General features: G+C 34.6%; 2 protein-coding genes across 3 annotated transcripts; one reads left to right on the top strand and one right to left on the bottom strand.

The window, feature by feature from the left end:
* Window positions 1–3,614: 3,614 nt before the first annotated feature.
* Window positions 3,615–9,561, bottom strand: mpc2a (mitochondrial pyruvate carrier 2a). The gene is made up of 5 exons (XM_059553669.1): window positions 9,072–9,561; window positions 8,235–8,275; window positions 6,931–7,015; window positions 5,611–5,722; window positions 3,615–4,733 (listed from the first exon to the last, which is right to left on the bottom strand). Exons 1-5 carry the CDS (start codon window positions 9,211–9,213, stop codon window positions 4,685–4,687), a joined length of 429 nt encoding a protein of 142 aa, XP_059409652.1. The 5' UTR covers window positions 9,214–9,561; the 3' UTR covers window positions 3,615–4,684.
* A 2,780-nt stretch (window positions 9,562–12,341) lies between these two features.
* LOC132143453 (OX-2 membrane glycoprotein-like) lies at window positions 12,342–15,021 on the top strand. 2 transcript variants are annotated; one of them, XM_059553667.1, is made up of 5 exons: window positions 12,342–12,497; window positions 13,271–13,612; window positions 14,019–14,309; window positions 14,484–14,582; window positions 14,684–15,021. In XM_059553667.1, exons 1-5 carry the CDS (start codon window positions 12,461–12,463, stop codon window positions 14,710–14,712), a joined length of 798 nt encoding a protein of 265 aa, XP_059409650.1. In that variant the 5' UTR covers window positions 12,342–12,460; the 3' UTR covers window positions 14,713–15,021. The 2 variants fall into 2 exon arrangements, with proteins under 2 accessions (XP_059409650.1, XP_059409649.1); XM_059553666.1 differs by lacking the exon at window positions 12,342–12,497 and adding an exon at window positions 12,546–13,157.
* The last annotated feature ends 1,738 nt before the right edge of the window (window positions 15,022–16,759 follow it).

Here is a 16,759-nt window from a genome sequence, read left to right as displayed (position 1 = left end):
ACATGTATACTATTCAGACACATCAGAATTCACCCTTTCCATTCACCTCAGCCTGCAGGGCAAAACGTTTGTGGCGCCCTCCAGTGGTTTATAATGAACAGGTTCATGTGAGGCCATAGTGTCCACACACACACACACACACACAAAAAAAACACCCCACAAAATAACTGATAACTGAATAATTTTTATTCAGCATTTAACGCATACTTCTTCTCAATGCAGGTCTTCATATGACACAGTGTGCATTCTGGAACTTATTAACATGTATATTTACAACAGCGTTTAAATAACCATGACAAAACAGAGCAGTCCTTCCTCTTCAGAACAACTGTGAGGGTAAGTGAAACCACAAAGGACTCCTGTAATAGAGTAACACTTTATTTCCTCACAGTGACATTGAGATAAACTTGTGCACGACAATATCTTCCAGCTATTTCTATATTACAGGGACAGTACACCTTAAAATAAAAGTTATGTCATCATCTACTCACCCTCATTTAATTCCAAACCTGTATGACTCCTTTTCTGCTGCTAAATAAATAAATAAAAACTATCATTGTACAGAAAAGAACAGCATGGACATGGTGCTAAATGCCTAGTTTTGTAATTCACAAAAGATTTAGAACAACACACTGTAAGGTTACGCAAAATACTTTTTTGATTTATATGTGATCTCTCACTTTAAAGAGCATATAGGTGATATCATCAAGGGATTTTGCAATCAAGTTAAATTTGCATGCGTCATAACATAATCTCAAAATAATGAAGTTCACATAAGCTCTCCTCCCCAGTGAAATGGACAAGGGTAAGCTTATTTATTCATATCAAGCATATGGCTCCCTATTTCTGTTATTTCTCATTCACACTTATATTATAGATATGCTTACATTTAGTGTCAGAATTTATTAGATTAGGTTCCCCAGGTAAGACATTTGGCATTTATCTAGTGTCCTTCACACTGCATTAATTGCGATGCCTCCATTCGTCCTTAGAGAACAGCGCTCTCTATTGCTCTTCCTGTCTCAAGGACCATCCCTTCATCACACCCCCACCAAACTGACACGTGCAAACACGTGCACAGCTCCTAGCTACAACATGGAAAAAAGCAGGAGGTGAACCAGGTGGAATAAGCAGTTCTGCCTTACGGTGGCTGCACACACACACTTCTGTGACTTCAGTATATTAACATGACATACAGCAACATATACTTCAAATATGCTGAGAAGGAATTGTATTTCTGTATCTCCAATGCGTCAATGTGGAAAAAAAATACAGAGGGAGACAGAGAAGTGAATGGAACAGAGAGAGTGTCAAATATCACTGAGATGAATTGGAACTGCCACTGCAGCAATTTAAGGCTCGACCTTGAAAGCACGAGATGATGAGTTTGTCACGTTACCAAGACAGCAAAAAGCTGAAATAGACATCATTTAATTGTACCAGTTTGACCTCTAATGGAAAATAGACTAGAGGACAACAGTGACCAACCACTTCTTAAACTGCCCTGGGTTCAGTTACAGGTAAAATGGTATTTCACTACCATTATTACAGGTAGTCCAGATACTAAAGCATGTGTAAACCCTGCATTACCTGAGGGATTTTACTATTACCAGTTACCTCTCCAAAAGATATTGACTTAAGTCAATGAGATGTCGGGTAAGATCAGTATTCCTGCAATTGTATATTTTCCATTTATTTTCTCTATTGGCATTACAAAATTTCGCAGCAAGAAGTTAGAATAGAGTTTTAATTCTTTTTATCCATTTCTATTTTTTGTTTATCAAACTAAAGTTTAGGCTTAATATAAGGCTAATACGTTAAGCTAAATTAGGCCAACTAACTAATTTTAAGCATTATGAAAAACAAGTAAATCATAAATCACCTTACAATATAAAGCTATTATTAGAAGTCATTGATTATTAGTATTATTCAAATATTTTTTGAGAGTGTAGGAACTCCATTATACTGTATCATTGAGAATGCATCATGGGAGTGGAAGGTCACTCATGCAATTCCTGTTTCACTGACTAGTGGGTATTGTAGGTCTTCAACTGGAAAAATGTTAGATTAAAAAAAAGAATAATAATAATTATGACATCACAATGACAATGAGATCTTAACTTTTGGACACCTGCCAATGCACTCTATTAAAGCAAGCAAGTTGTGCACACACACACTAGATAAAAAAAACCACATGTCCATAACACTTAACATGACTTTTATCGCATTGTACTTTACTGTCTGCCTCAAATTGCTGTTTTCACTGCAAATAATACATTTAGTAAAATTTAAAGTTCATTTTAAGGCAAGCAAGGGTTAAAAGCAATTTTAAATTGCTTAAAAACTGAGTTTTAGTGTAGTGTAGAATATTAAATAAAATAATTAGTAAATAATAGCTTTACTAATTATTAATTAGCAGGTCCTATAATAAAACAGTCATTGCTATTTAAATAAACTTTGTGTGGTCAGGTGTCTGTGTACCCTTCAAATCTTGTGCATAACTACATATAATAAAATAATAATAAACTTTACGGTTACATTTACAATTATTTGTATTCTAACAGCATGGAAGAGTGAGACTTTCACAAGACTTGTCCTCGCTCTTAATGTTTACTTTATTATTTGCACTTACAACTGGCAACAATTTCAGTACAGAGTCATTCAAGTCAGGTGAACGGGTACGAAGTCCGAAATACATAAACCCACTCTTTTCTCATAGCACAAGTCCTTCATTCTCTGTATATAGTTCTCAGATAAGAATAAATAAATAATAAAAATGTACCATCACAACTCATTTCAAGACCCGAGATAATATCTTAAATCTTAAATCAGCAGATCTATATAGCATACAGAACCACATCATTATACTGTATATCAATAGCATTTAACAGTCTTTTGTCAAATAACTTACGTATATGTAACAATGTTTGTATTCCAGTAGTCTTCTATTCAATTTATAAAGCTATAAACATTAAAAGCTGTCTATGTTTTCTATGTAAATGACAAATTTTTTTATGAGCTGTTTGGACTCAATTTGACGACAACCATTCACTGCAGAGGATGCATTGGTGAGCAAGTGATGTAATGCTAAATGCCAAATCTGTTCCGTTGAAGAAACAAACTCATCTATCTTGGATGACCTGAGGGTGAGTACATTTTCAGCAATTTGTCAATTTTGGGTGAACTGCTCCTTTAATTAAGAATAATATATGCTTTAGCAGAATGGTTCTTTGTAAGCTCATTTTGACTAATGTAGTTAATAAACGACTACTACCTTCTTGTAAACTGCTAGCCATAAAGTCTTATAAAATGAAATTTATTTTGTTGCTATGCATGAAGCAAGCACAAGAACACAGAGTTCCTATTCTAAGCTGTTCACATCTGACAAGAATGTGGGCTGCAGAGGTGAAGTGTGACGTCTACGTTTTAAGACAGACGGATGATTCAATGCCTTGCGTGCTTAATTTAGAGTCAGCATCTAGCATACACTGAAAACAGGATTAAAGGGGATTAACGGCTCCAATTTAGCACAAGGGAACAAAGAAGTGCATGTGGTTGTCATATACCATTGATTCCTGATTTAGCAGTGGAGAGAGTCTGGAAGTGTACACTGCTTAATGACCCTAAAGTTTTTATTAAAGCCCAGCGTAGGATGATGCACTGCAGACTCAAATTACAAAGATGTTAGATTGCAAAATGACTTTTGTCCTATGAATCCATGTTATTTTAACTTTCATTTAATTAATGCGTACATTGACATTAGTATTAACATTCTATCATTGTGTGTCTGCTCTGTCCATATAAAGGGCAAAGTCTATTTGTTCCAGCGTGTGGCAAGATAATGACCTTTGCCCAGGACATGTGCTCATAAGATCTCAGTAACTAATGCAAAAAATGCAACAGCAATTTAGCCTATACAGTGCAGTAGAATGTAAGTTTTATATTGTATTTTAAGGGAGTCATATCATGCGAAATCAAATTACGTCTTAATCATTTGAGGAAAAAAAAAAACTTAATAGAAAAACATTGTGAGAAAAGTCAATATCCATAACATAACATTTCAGTTTGATCTTAGGCATTTTTGTGGCACATTTTAGCACAGATTATTTTATTGTGATGCAAAACATCATGCATCATGTAGGAAGTAAAAATCTGTATTAGATACAGCAACAGCAAACACAGCTTGTGAGTGAGAAAAGCCAAATAGTTTCTTAAAGGCACAATACCAAAATATAGTTAATTCTATGGATTAGATTATTATTATTTTTTACTATTTTTCAATAGTTTTTTCAACAGTGTTTCAATAGTGACTGTTTTGGCACAAAATAAAACATTATACAATCTAAGCAACACCTATAACAACGTAGGCTCACCTCAGTAACTTTTTAATTATTATTCCTATGATATGATCTCCTTAAAACTGAGTAATCTACAGAAATATTAACTATGGATCAGACAACACACACTGCAACATACAATCAAGAACATGTGAATTTCAATCAATATTATATCACAAATATGAAATGATTATGAAGTTCTTAAAAACAAATCTCTATTTTACACAGACAGAGCATATTTGTTTGATCTATATAACATGACTGATGTGTGTGCAAAATGCAGATTCATTGCTTTTACAGTAACACAGCAAAACTTCATCGCTTCACTCGTCAGAGTAAGTGGCACATCAAGACTGTTGCACTTCCTCTTCTTTCTGCTTGAGTTCTTGGTTGTACCTGCACACACAAATACAAGTGCGTCAAACCATTTAAATGCATAATTGTTTAGCCAAAACACTGCCAGTGCTAAAGGAACACAATAGGTTGCTGGGATTATATATGCCGTAGTAAATTCAGTGAAGAACAAAATGCTCCACTCTGCTGCCTCTCTCTCTTTAACTGTTGTGCTTAATTCTCCATTACCTCCAATTCACCTTCCACTGGACTTGCCACTTAGCCTTTAGCATAAATGTAACAAAAAGTAACTCATGTAACAATTACAAGGCACCTTCTCAAAGTGAATTCATATTTAAATGAAAAAAATATATATATTTAATGCAACTGCGATATGTATAATTCATAACATGGAATCAACCAGAACCTATTGTGTTCTGAACTGAAACACACCCTTTTGATACAAAACGTCTGCCAACCAAAGTAAATGCTGGTAGTAAATATGCTGTAGGCCTAAGGCAAGCGTGATAAAAGGGTTTTTGTAATCTGAAAACAAAACGTAACAAGAAGTCAGCATTCGTAAATAATCACGAATATAATTTATAAAAATAAATATATAGATAAAAAAATGTAGTTAAAGATATGCAGTAGCTTTTTTTTATCCTGCTTCCCCAAATAAAATCATTCTAGATTTTCTGCTAGCTAAATACTTCTGATTCCAAAAAAAATGGTTTTATTTTTAATTTTGTTAATTTATTTAGGATTATATTGTCTATTTAACAGCTTGATCATGGTTTTTTTTAAGTATCTTGTTGAACTCTACACCACTGAACTCAAAGTCATTTCAACTTAACTCTACTCCACTAAGCTCATCACCTCTGTGTATTGACTGATGGTAGTAAACAAAGCTGACCTTAGAACAAAACTCGTAATGACTAACCTCCATATTCTCATGAGCTGGATGCTTCCACACATGCCCAGAAAGAAGTTCACAGCAAACAGAGCATAGTTCTTAGGGATGATGACCAAGCAGTACCTTGACCAAATTAATCCTGGAAAGAAATCAGAGAGATTTGCAATTAAAGGGTTAGTTCACCCGAGAATGAATATTCATCCATCTTCTACTCAACCTCGAAGCATCCTAGGTGTATGTGACTTTTTTCTTTCATAATAATCCAATCAAAGTTATATTAAAAATTGTCCTTGCTCTTCCAAGCCTTTAAATGAGGGCAAGCGGGTGATTGTTGTCAACAGTTCAGAAAGAAGTGAAATAAAGTATGCGCATCTGTAATAAAACGTCCCTCACATGGCTCCAGGAGGTAACTAAATGCTCCCTGTAGCGAATCCATGTGGAACCGGAAGATGTGCAGGCAGAAGATGGAAGATGTACAGTATGCGCGCGCCTCTGGGAAATGTAGGAGCAAAGGAAACAAAGTTTCCTTAATTAGCAAAGTAAAACCATTCTCCTCTTAGCTTATTTCAAAATCCACTGACATTTTCTTTACAAATCCTCGTTTTTGTGCTTCTAATTTGTGACCAGCGTTTTGTTTTGTTCTGTCTCCATGCTCGTCGCTAACCAGGCAGTGCTGAAGTAAAATGACATCCGCTTGCATGTCTTCCAGTTCCCCATAGTCAGCAGAAGTGAGAAAAGTGAGTTTTTATTATGTTTGAAATCTGGCTATTTAGCTTACAAAAAACGCATGTATTCGCTACAGGGGGACTTTATTCATGTGGAGGACGTTTTATTACAGATGCGCACACTTTATTTAACTTCTTCTGAACTGTTGACAACAAACACCCTTACCCCATTGAAAGGCTTGGAAGAGCAAGGACAATTTTTAATACAACGTCGATTGGATTATTCTAAAAGAAGAAAGTCACATACACCTAGAATGCTTCAAGGGTGAGTAGAAGATGAACTAACCCTTTAACTAATGCGGTGTTGAAATTAAAACATCAACTATATTTGTGAGCAAAGTGGGTTAAAGCCCTAGTCTTAGTAAGTTGGTACTTATTATATAGGTCAAAACTTAGACCAATCATGTGTGAAATGCTGAATCTATAGAGTCAGATCGAGAGAGAATATTTTCTTTACCGTAACATATGATACACTGCTCAGATATTTAGTTTACTGGGTTCATTTTTCAGCCACACTAATCTCATGTTACGATGAGGCTTTAGAAGAGATATTCTCATCTACAGGACACTGACAACAGCTACTGATGTAGATCATTTCTGTATCGCACATTAAAACAAGTACCTGTGGCTGTAATGACACAGGACTGAGAGACGCTGAGCTTTTCTGGAGGTCGGGTCATATCAGAGAATCCAGCCACAACTAAACCCTGCAAGAGGAAAGAGAGAGCAAATTAAGGATGAGCTTGCTCACCAGACCTGAACGCCATAGAGAATCTATGGGGAATTGTCAAGAGGAAAATGAGAAACAAGAGCCCAAACAATGCAGATCAGCTGAAGGCCACCATCAAAGAAACCTGGGCTTCCATAACACTTCAGCAGTGCCACAAACTGATCACCTCCAAGCCACGCCGAATTGAGGCAGTAATTAAAGCAAAAGGAGCCCCTAACAAGTATTGAGTACATGTACAGTAAATGTTTTCAATTACATTTACATTTATTCATTTAGCAGACACTTTTATCCAAAGCGACTTACAGATGAGGACAGTGGAAGCAATCAAAAACAATAAAAAGAGCAATGATATATAAGTGCTATAACAAGTCTCAGTTAGGTTAACACAGTACACCTAGCATGGGATTTTAAATAATAATAAAAACAAATAAATAAATTAAAAAAAAAAAAAATAACCGATAGAATGAAAAAAGAATAGAGCAAGCTAGTGTTAGAGATCTTTTCACATACACACACACACACACATACATACAATTGCATAATAAATGAAAAGAAAATAGAATACAAAAAGATTAGAAAGGTAGGTAGATTTTTTTAAAGAATAGAATTAGAATAGTGAGTGTTAAAGTTAGAGGGTCAAATAAAGATGGAAGAGATGTGTTTTCAGCCGATTCTTGAAATTCACAAAATGTTTTTTTAATTGGTTTTCTAATTTGTTGAAATAGTGAATTGGTGGGTTTTTTTCTTAAATGCTAGCCAAAATCGTCACAATTAAAAGAACCAAAGACTTAAACTGCTTCAGTCTGTGTGCATTTAATTTATTTAATACACGGGTTTCACAATTTGACTTGAATTACTGAAATAAATTAACTTTTCCATGATGTTCTAATTTATTGAGATGCATCTATTCCTTGTATAGAAAAAGCAGCAACATTCTGCTACTTTTATGTTCCACAGAAGAAAGTGTGGGTTTTTAAATGCATGGGGGTGAGTAAATGATGAGCTATTCCTAACCGTATCTAGTAATTTTCACTGCATTCACTATAATCAAGTCAAACACAAACATCCATGGTCAAGGCATTCTTCAATCTAGCCTTAGAACTGCTACCGTGTAGGAACAGAAGAGAATAAAATGAGATGATCTATTTTATATTTGACCATTTCAACTGTGAGAAAACCAACAAAACCCATCTTACCCATTTAAAAACAGGTGCCCAGAAAAAAACCGTCTTTGGTCCTAAGGAAAAAAAGAGAGAAAAAAAACAAAGATTTTGAGAGAAATTATAGCAAGTGCTATAGTGTTAAGCACTTTTTTTGTTTTATACTCTGAATTCCAAAAAAATTAAGAATACACTAGTGGAAGAAGGCTTGGGAGCAGATACGATCCACCTTCAAACGTCATGCAGTACATGATAAGAATAATCTTTTAGTCAGAACAGAAGGTGTTAAGAGTCGGCTGAGCAATGTCCAACATATTTACACAATACACAGTAAATAAAAATTTAGCTTCAACAGCACACACTGTAGACACCAATGTCTCCATCAGGTCTAAGAAGTGATGATGGAAACCTTTCAACAACATACACATCAGTGGGACTTCAAATAAGGCTCATTCAAACTGTCCAAAAATATTTACTTAAAAACTTAAAATGTCGATTTGAATTGCATATATTGAAATATATCAAACTAACTGCATATATATATATATATATTTTTTTTTTTTTTTTTGCATGAAAGGGGTGTTTGTTCTTTCATTCTTTAAAATAAATAATGCATTTCATTTCTACTGTATTTAATTGTGCCTCAGGTGTCCAAATTATTTTGGGGGGTCACAGTATGGCTGAGAATAAGAAAGAAAATACATGGATCACATTGTGGAGATAATCTAGAAAAGAGAATTCAATGCAACATATACTGCATGTAGACCTAATTATATAAACACTTCAAAATAGCATGACATATTGCAATATTTGACAATGACCGACCGTTAGTGTATTTCTCCAGACAGGAGCAGAGGAACTTAATGTCTTTACCAGCAGGATGATTGTAGAGAGGTCTTAATTTAGGCGGCAGCATTAACTCGATCCTGTCCAGGGTTCGGTGATATGTCGCTCTCAAACCACCGGAATAAAAACGACATGATTGCAGTCGTGAATAGAGTCTGCTGCTGCTCATTTTCAGTCGTTGCAGTGACAAAAACACGCTGTCGACAGGAAGTTATCTGGCGCGCACATTCTCTCTCTCTCTCCACCCTCCTCCGAGACGACCTACCACAATGTCATCATCATCTCCGAAAACACGTTTTGGTTGCCAGCGAGCTCACGGAAACACAAACAATGAGATATACAAGTGAGACTGATCTTGAGAATTATTGTTAGAAGCTATACTGATTGAATTAATGATTTAATACATGACCAATCTTTCTACATTTGTTCTAAAATGGGCTCGTTGGATCTCTTCAAAGAAAACGTGGTCATATGGTCTATTAATAGATAACAGTCTGGTAGAATATAAAAGCGACTGCACTGGCTGGCGCTCATGATCATTAAGTCAAGTAGGAAGTAAGTCTGTCCAGCAGATGTCACTATCGGCCCAATCGACGCCTGGGTGAAAACGAATATAATACATTTGGAGAAACGGCTTTTCTTTTGTTGAAGTCTTTAAATAATTCATTGCGAAATGACATGCATTCTTTCTCTCTTTTTAAATGGGCTATATTAAGCAATATTTTTACTACATTAATTGAACATATTAGTTGATTTCTAACACAATTTTGTCCCATTTTAATAAAATGATGATAATAAAATAAAATGACCAACATGCGTCTTTTTTCCATAATTGTTTTCAGAGATGCCGAAAGGTAATGACTGAAAGGAAGTTGGACCAATAGCGTGCAAGTATTGTATACAATCGACCAATCGTGGCGCGCGAGAGGGTGGGACATAAGTTACAGACAACGGTCAAATCGCAGTGTTAGCAACTTTTCAGACTACCCTAGCAACTTGTTTGGCTTTCACCAAATTTGGGTATTTTTTTAAAATGTATTTGGCAAATTTTAGAAACTTTTGAAAAGTGACTGAAATTGGTAAAAGGCATGCATTTTTCATCTTAACCACACAAAAAGAGGAAATTATTAAACAGCTAGCCTAGCCAGTAAAGAATCACATGTGATGCTAGTTGCACTTGTTCAATAATAATTGTTCATGTATGATACACCATAGTTGTTCGTTTGTGCCTATAATGGTTCATCAGTTAAGTACACTGTTGAGCTTATCTCAAAAACCAATCTATCTAATCTAAATTTAAAGTGTAATTTAAAATACAGGTAAAATGCTGGTGAAAAATGGATACAGAAAATTCCTTCATATATTAACATACATTGTGCCTTATTTTTATGGATATGGAAAGTTTAATCCCAGGCACAATTAAATTTATATATCATGTCCGATGTCAAGAGATCAAAAACAAAGAATTTTATGACGTAATTTGCACAAACTAACAAAAACATCTTTCAGTGATAAGATATTATATTTAAGTATAGCCTAAATTAAAAAAAATATATAAATTATAGGTAAAAGCCTACACTACTTTGACAAACAGACATTTTTAACTCTCAGTGGCACTCGCTGGATGTTCATGTCTGCTACATTTACACAAAATAAAGTGAAACTATTTTACTCTATGAGGTTACTAACCAATCCCATAATGTATCTGTATATAGCATGGGGGTGGGTCACATCTTTACCCAGCTTAGTGAATAACAGAGCCCTAATTTTTCCTGTGCTCACAGAGTATGGGTAAATGAATCAATGATAAGATGACATTTTGGATATTTCATATATTTTTGAAAAACAAATCGATAACCTTCTGTGACTGAAAAAATAACAATCCACACATTTATGAACTGCATGTGATATGTGGTTGGTTGTTGGTTGGGTGTAATACATTGTTTTTTTCTATTTCATTCCTTGAGAGAAGTTCCCTTTTGATAACAGTAAATAAACATGACACTGCAGTAACAGAAACTTAGGTAATGATTTTTGTTTGGAGAAAACAAGCCACAGTTGAATGGTAATCATTCCTGAATCTTAATCATAATGTCTTAACTTTAACGCTTAAAGTGAATAAATAATTAAAAATGAGGAAGTTCAAATTTGTATCTGGGAAGTTTTACAAAGATTTAATAGAACAATTAGGATTCTCCAAAATTCGACAATGAGCAGAAAAAAAGAGAATATGGAAAGTTTAATCTCAGGCACAATTAACTTTATATATCATGTCCGATGTCAAGAGATCAGAAACAAAGAATTTTATGACATAATTTGAACAAACTAACAAAAACATCTTTCAGTGATATTATATTTAATTATAAAAAATCTTCTGAGGTGTAAGTAGAAGTCATGAGTAAATTTCACATCTGCCTTGAAACTAAAATGTGGTTTCACCTAAATACATACATACATAAAACAACAACAACAACCAAAAAAAAAAAAAAACTGCTAGATTGTAACACTTTACATTGTACTTCTACTGGTCCCACAGAATTGGACACAATATATTTTTAGAATTGTTAGTACTTTTTTTTTTTTGGACTAACAATTCTAAAAATATTGTGACCAATTTTGCATGAAAATGTAAAAGAAATGTGTTTTCTATTAGTGTTGCAAGCCAGATACAACAGCACTCTTTGAACTTGACAATCATTTGTAAAATACGTTTTTGCAATATTTCCAAACCATTTTGATTTCTAGTAGAAAAATACTGAAATTTTATATCAAAGTTTGAGACACATAAAACACAAATGCTGTGTTACAGGTGTTTAACATTTAAGCATTCCTAGGTTTACAATGTTATATTGTCAGTGGATCAGTATTCTTTATCAGTTTCACTACGGTTTAATCATTATTAGCTTCAAAAGACAGAAAAATAAAGCCATATCCAAATCATTATGTTTTTCAGAGCATGAAGATTTACTCATAAACAAGGCGGCTTTTATTTTGACAGGCTTAAATCGAGAGTCTGTTTCTCTTCTCATGTGCTGGGGAATCACGGAGTTCACAGTGTGTGTAATTTTTCGCTTGTCATGTGTTCTTGTGAAACGCATGATGAATGCGTTTGTCTTCAGTATTATTCTGATCTTCTTCATAAGATAACACAATGACAGTACGGCGTCGGTCTTCCTGCTCGTATTTCACAGGAATAGTCACCGTCTTTCCAACAGATTTACAGTGAAATCCCAGGAAGCACGTCACTCAAGACTTCAAAGGGTTTGTTATACAGTCTATGTCTATACAGTTTGTTATACAGTCTATTTTTTTTACATTGTTAACAGATGACTCTGTCGCTTTTACGCAATAGTGAAAATGTACTGTAATATGGAGCTTGTCTGACATAGTTAGATGACATCATACCATGTTGTGACATGAATAAATGCGGAATTGTTTTAGTAACAGTCACATGTAAGTGTTTTTTTCTGTGGAAAGTCCGGGATAAGTCCGGGTTGGTTGGGGGGGGGGGTTGACTCAGTTTTTAATGTTAGTGTATGTAATAACAATTAAATAACAATAAATACATTTAAACAATACTTAAGACTCTTTACACAAATATATTATTGTAAACGTGGTTACTATAAACTTATGCAAAAATAATATAGCTCTGAATGCATGACTTACATTTCTTTGTTTTCACTAGTTGTTTATTTCCATAGAAAACTGAAGGAAGAATTTACACCTTCCTAACTTTAATTTCAATCAAAATTTTGTTTGCAGTAGCAAACCTGATCACTTCAAACATGTGAGGTGCCTGTTCTCTGTGCAACAATAAGACCAATATTGTAAAAGCCCAAATCTTATTATGGTCACTGCAGCTTGGCTGTAAGGAGCTACATCTTTCAATTAAAAAAAGCTAATGAATATATGTATGTATTAATAAATAAATAAATGAATAAAAGCAAGCAAGCAGCATTGGTCCAAATGAAAAGTATTCTTATTACAACGAGTAAAATTTCCCTTGTTCTTCTAGTGGAATTCCCCCAGATAAGTTACATATATATCTACTCATAGATAGAAGTCATTCAATCATGCTTCGTCTTCTGATCATTTTAAGTTTCCTCAGAGGAGGTCGGTAATTCACTCCTTACTCATATGGCTAAATCTGACACTGCACTGGCTGGATGTTTATAAACTGGAAGGATATGGCAGGAGGTTTATAACAACGTTTTTTTCCCCCACAGCTTATCTTTCAGATATTGTGGCACAAGGAGACACAGCTGTTGAGTTCGGTCAAGATGCTTCGTTCTCTTGTGCGCTGTCTGATGGGTCTGGTGTCAAACAAGTCACGTGGCAGCGGGTGCGCAACACGGAACCGGTACAAACTTTGGCCACATTCAGCGACCTCTTCAAGAAACATGTGGATGACCAGTATGTCGGAAAAGTCCATTTCACAGCAGCGTCTGTTAATTCAACGTCCATTGAGATCAAAAACACAACATTCGAAGACGAGGCTTGCTACATTTGTTCCTTCAAAGTGTATCCATTCCAGCCTAAACGACAAACCTTGTGCCTCACTGTTAAAGGTAGGTTAAATACTTGCTGCAACCATGAAAGTCACAAAGCTTTGCTCTCAGGTTTTTGAGTCAAAAACACAATGATCGGCTAACAAGGGCGGATTTTAACAAAAACACTGAACTGTGTTTTCAGGACTTGGGCATCTCAGTTTTATACAATTTCCTTTTACCTAAACAGTGGTTTTATATTTATATATGTTATATTTTACAATTCTTTATATGCTTATATATGTTATATTTAAAAATATATATATGCTGGACCAAACAATGTGTTCAAAATGCAACTGGAACTTACAACAGTTTCTAGTTCCAAAAAAATACTGCATGCAGTCAGTTATCCACTTTTTTCTGTGTGGAATTAAAAGATTGTACACAATTAAGACATAGGACCTTATGTTTTATGGTATTTTTGCAGGTATATCAGAAATAACAGCATCATTGAATCCTGCTCCTAATTCTGATCCAGATGTTGTAGTCTCATGTTCAGCCACTGGTAAACCGGCTCCAGCTATCCTCTGGAAATCTGCAGAGAAGGAGTTGAACAACGATTGGTCAAGTAATTTCACAACTCTCAACATGGACAGTTCAACCACCATTACAAGCAACCTCACGCTTCCACTGTCACAGTTTCATGGGAAGTACGTGGAATGTGTGGCTCAGAGTGACGGCATAGAGAAGAGCGTCCAAATCTATGTGCCTGATAAGGGTAACTTGATTTTACTTCTGAAACATAAGTTATTTGAGTGGTATCTAACTAAGTGGATTTAAACTACATGGATTAACAATCAAATTTTCAAGCTGTGTCAATATTGTCCATTTCAGAATTAAGCTAAAAAATTTGCAATGTTTACAAACAAACTAAAACCTTTTTGCTTCACAGAAAATAAAGTCACATTAAGAAATTATATCATTCCGATGCTGGTCTTGATTATCATCACTATTGTCATTGTTGTCATCTATCTTTACACCAAGTTAAATGGTAAGTAGAAAAATATTACACTCTAGCACCATATTTATTGTCATGTAAATAACAGCATTATTTTGTATATTCATTATTTGTTTGTTTATTCTTTTTTTTAGATAAATATCATCAAGTTTGTATGGCTTGAACTACTGTGCAACTGTTACTTTATTTATAACTTATAAATCTTTCTGATGCTAATTTTGTCATTGCTAAAAAAAGTTAATGTTTACATTTGTGAATAAGCTAATTTTCAGATTATAGTATAAATAATATCTGGTTGCCTAGGAAAGCATTTCTCCCCAGTTTCTTCATCCTGCGTCCGCACTTTAAGTTCTTTCAATATTCTCTATTATTTATTGTGATTAGATTTGTCTACCAGATTTTAAATAATTGTGTTACAACTGTCTGTCTTAGAGTAATATGCTCAATTTAATGTTAAACAGTGAGTCATTGTGAATTTATTGTGTTCATGCTACCGATTCAGAAATTGTATATCGAACAGATTTTAGTTTTTTGTGCATTAGTTGTTTTGTTTTGTGTGTGTGTATGAATGTGTAAATTCTTGTTCTGGTTTCTTTTATTATTATTATTTGTAACATATTTGTAAGCATCTGAATGTAGGGCAAAATTTTGTTTGTTTCATGTGTTTGTAATTGTTTTATTATGAAACTTTTTTTGTGCTGCCATTTTGGCCAGGATTCCCTGGAAGAAGAGATTTGCATCTCAGTGGGACTATCCTGGTAATATAAAGAATAAATGAAGAAAAAAAACCGTGCATTTTGTTTGGCTTTCAACAATTTCATATATATGTTAAATCTATTCTTCTTATCTATACTGTGAATAGTCCATTACTTAAACTCACTGAGCCAGACATGAAAATGTGCAAGCCACAAAACATTACAGCAAAAAACGTCTTTCCACTAATCTACAACAAACGCTGTTCAGCAAAGCTGCAGGTCACCTGTCCATAACGCTCAAAGTTCCTTGCTAAAATATTGTTGTTGAATCCAGAAGTTGGATTCCTGAGACATCAATCCCTACTGATGACTAACAAACCACAAAAAGCAATAGAATAATTCTTTCACCATGGACACTTCTTGCTTCCACTGGAATGAATTAATTCTGACTGACGAATCCAAACGTAGAGTTTACATGAACGCTTAATAAAGTGATCGGGTTGATATGCGCGTTTTTATGTCACAAGGTTCTGATCAAATTTTCTCTTCTGTCGTGAGTTTTCAGTTGCTGACGCATACTGTTTTAAAAAGCACACATGATATTTATCTACATCGGGTCCTAATTAGGTGACGACCGACACATAAACTTGTGCTGTGCTGCTTAAAAAAAAAAAAAAGTAGTAAACGTGCCACTTCCCGCATCCAAAATTAGTTAGGAAGCTAGGAAGAACACCTCGTTCCGGGCGTCATACGTCATTAAGATAGTTCTACGTCACCGCGCATGCGCAGAAGCTCAGTACTTTCCAGTTTCGGTTTAATACGATGAAGTGTTTACATGTCCGCTCGCTCGGATTACAAAAGGAATAAAAAAAACCCTTACAATCCGATCAAAATTTTTCTCGGATCTGGCCAATTCAATCCAACTGACCTGTTTACATGTGACTTTTTTATTCTGATTGTGCTTTAGTCCTATTACGATCGGATTAGTATGGTCCATGTTAATGCAGCTACTGTAAGAGAACACTTTCCTTTTCAAATTCCTTTGTATCTTTGGCATATTCACAACCCATTCTTCTATGTTTTTGGCGTGCTTTAGCACTAAAAGTACACCTTTACAAATGAAAAGGACAGACCTGATGATTTATTCAGGAAATATCTCATGTGACAGTGACGCATCTACATAGGTCATATCCAGACACACTTAGGTATCGATATAAACTCTGCAAAGAAAGTACCTAAAGTAACCACTATCCCCCTGACATGTAAACATACAAATATAGTTTATTTCTTCCTAATCCATACGTAACTATGTGTAACAAAGGATAAAATTAATTCAAGTTGTCATTCACTAATGGGTCCTGCCTTTATTCACATGACAAACCGGCACATGTAAAGAAATATTTCACACAGAAATAAAACTTGAAAATGTACCCTATTCACTCTCAGGCTATACAAGATGTAGATGAGTTTGTTTCTTCATCAAAACAGATTTGGAGAAATTTAGAATTACATCAA

The sequence above is a fragment of the Carassius carassius genome, chromosome 7 (assembly GCF_963082965.1).
Source record: "Carassius carassius chromosome 7, fCarCar2.1, whole genome shotgun sequence".
NCBI classification, from domain to species: Eukaryota; Metazoa; Chordata; class Actinopteri; order Cypriniformes; family Cyprinidae; genus Carassius; species Carassius carassius.
Note: the sequence above shows the minus strand (reverse complement) of the source record. Positions and strands in the feature narration are given on the sequence as shown.

Bases quoted from the DNA above. Each gene is read 5' to 3' on its own strand.
- mpc2a (XM_059553669.1), bottom strand. From the start codon at position 9,213: ATGAGCAGCAGCAGACTCTATTCACGACTGCAATCATGTCGTTTTTAT. The intron at 8,276-9,071 runs GTAAAGACATTA...TTTTTTCCTTAG, and splicing joins TCTCTACAATCATCCTGCTG to GACCAAAGACGGTTTTTTTC. The intron at 7,016-8,234 runs GTAAGATGGGTT...TTCCTCTTGCAG, and splicing joins GGGCACCTGTTTTTAAATGG to GGTTTAGTTGTGGCTGGATT.
- LOC132143453 (XM_059553666.1), top strand. From the start codon at position 13,118: ATGCTTCGTCTTCTGATCATTTTAAGTTTCCTCAGAGGAG. The intron at 13,158-13,270 runs GTCGGTAATTCA...TTTCCCCCACAG, and splicing joins TTTAAGTTTCCTCAGAGGAG to CTTATCTTTCAGATATTGTG. The intron at 14,583-14,683 runs GTAAGTAGAAAA...TCTTTTTTTTAG, and splicing joins TCTTTACACCAAGTTAAATG to ATAAATATCATCAAGTTTGT.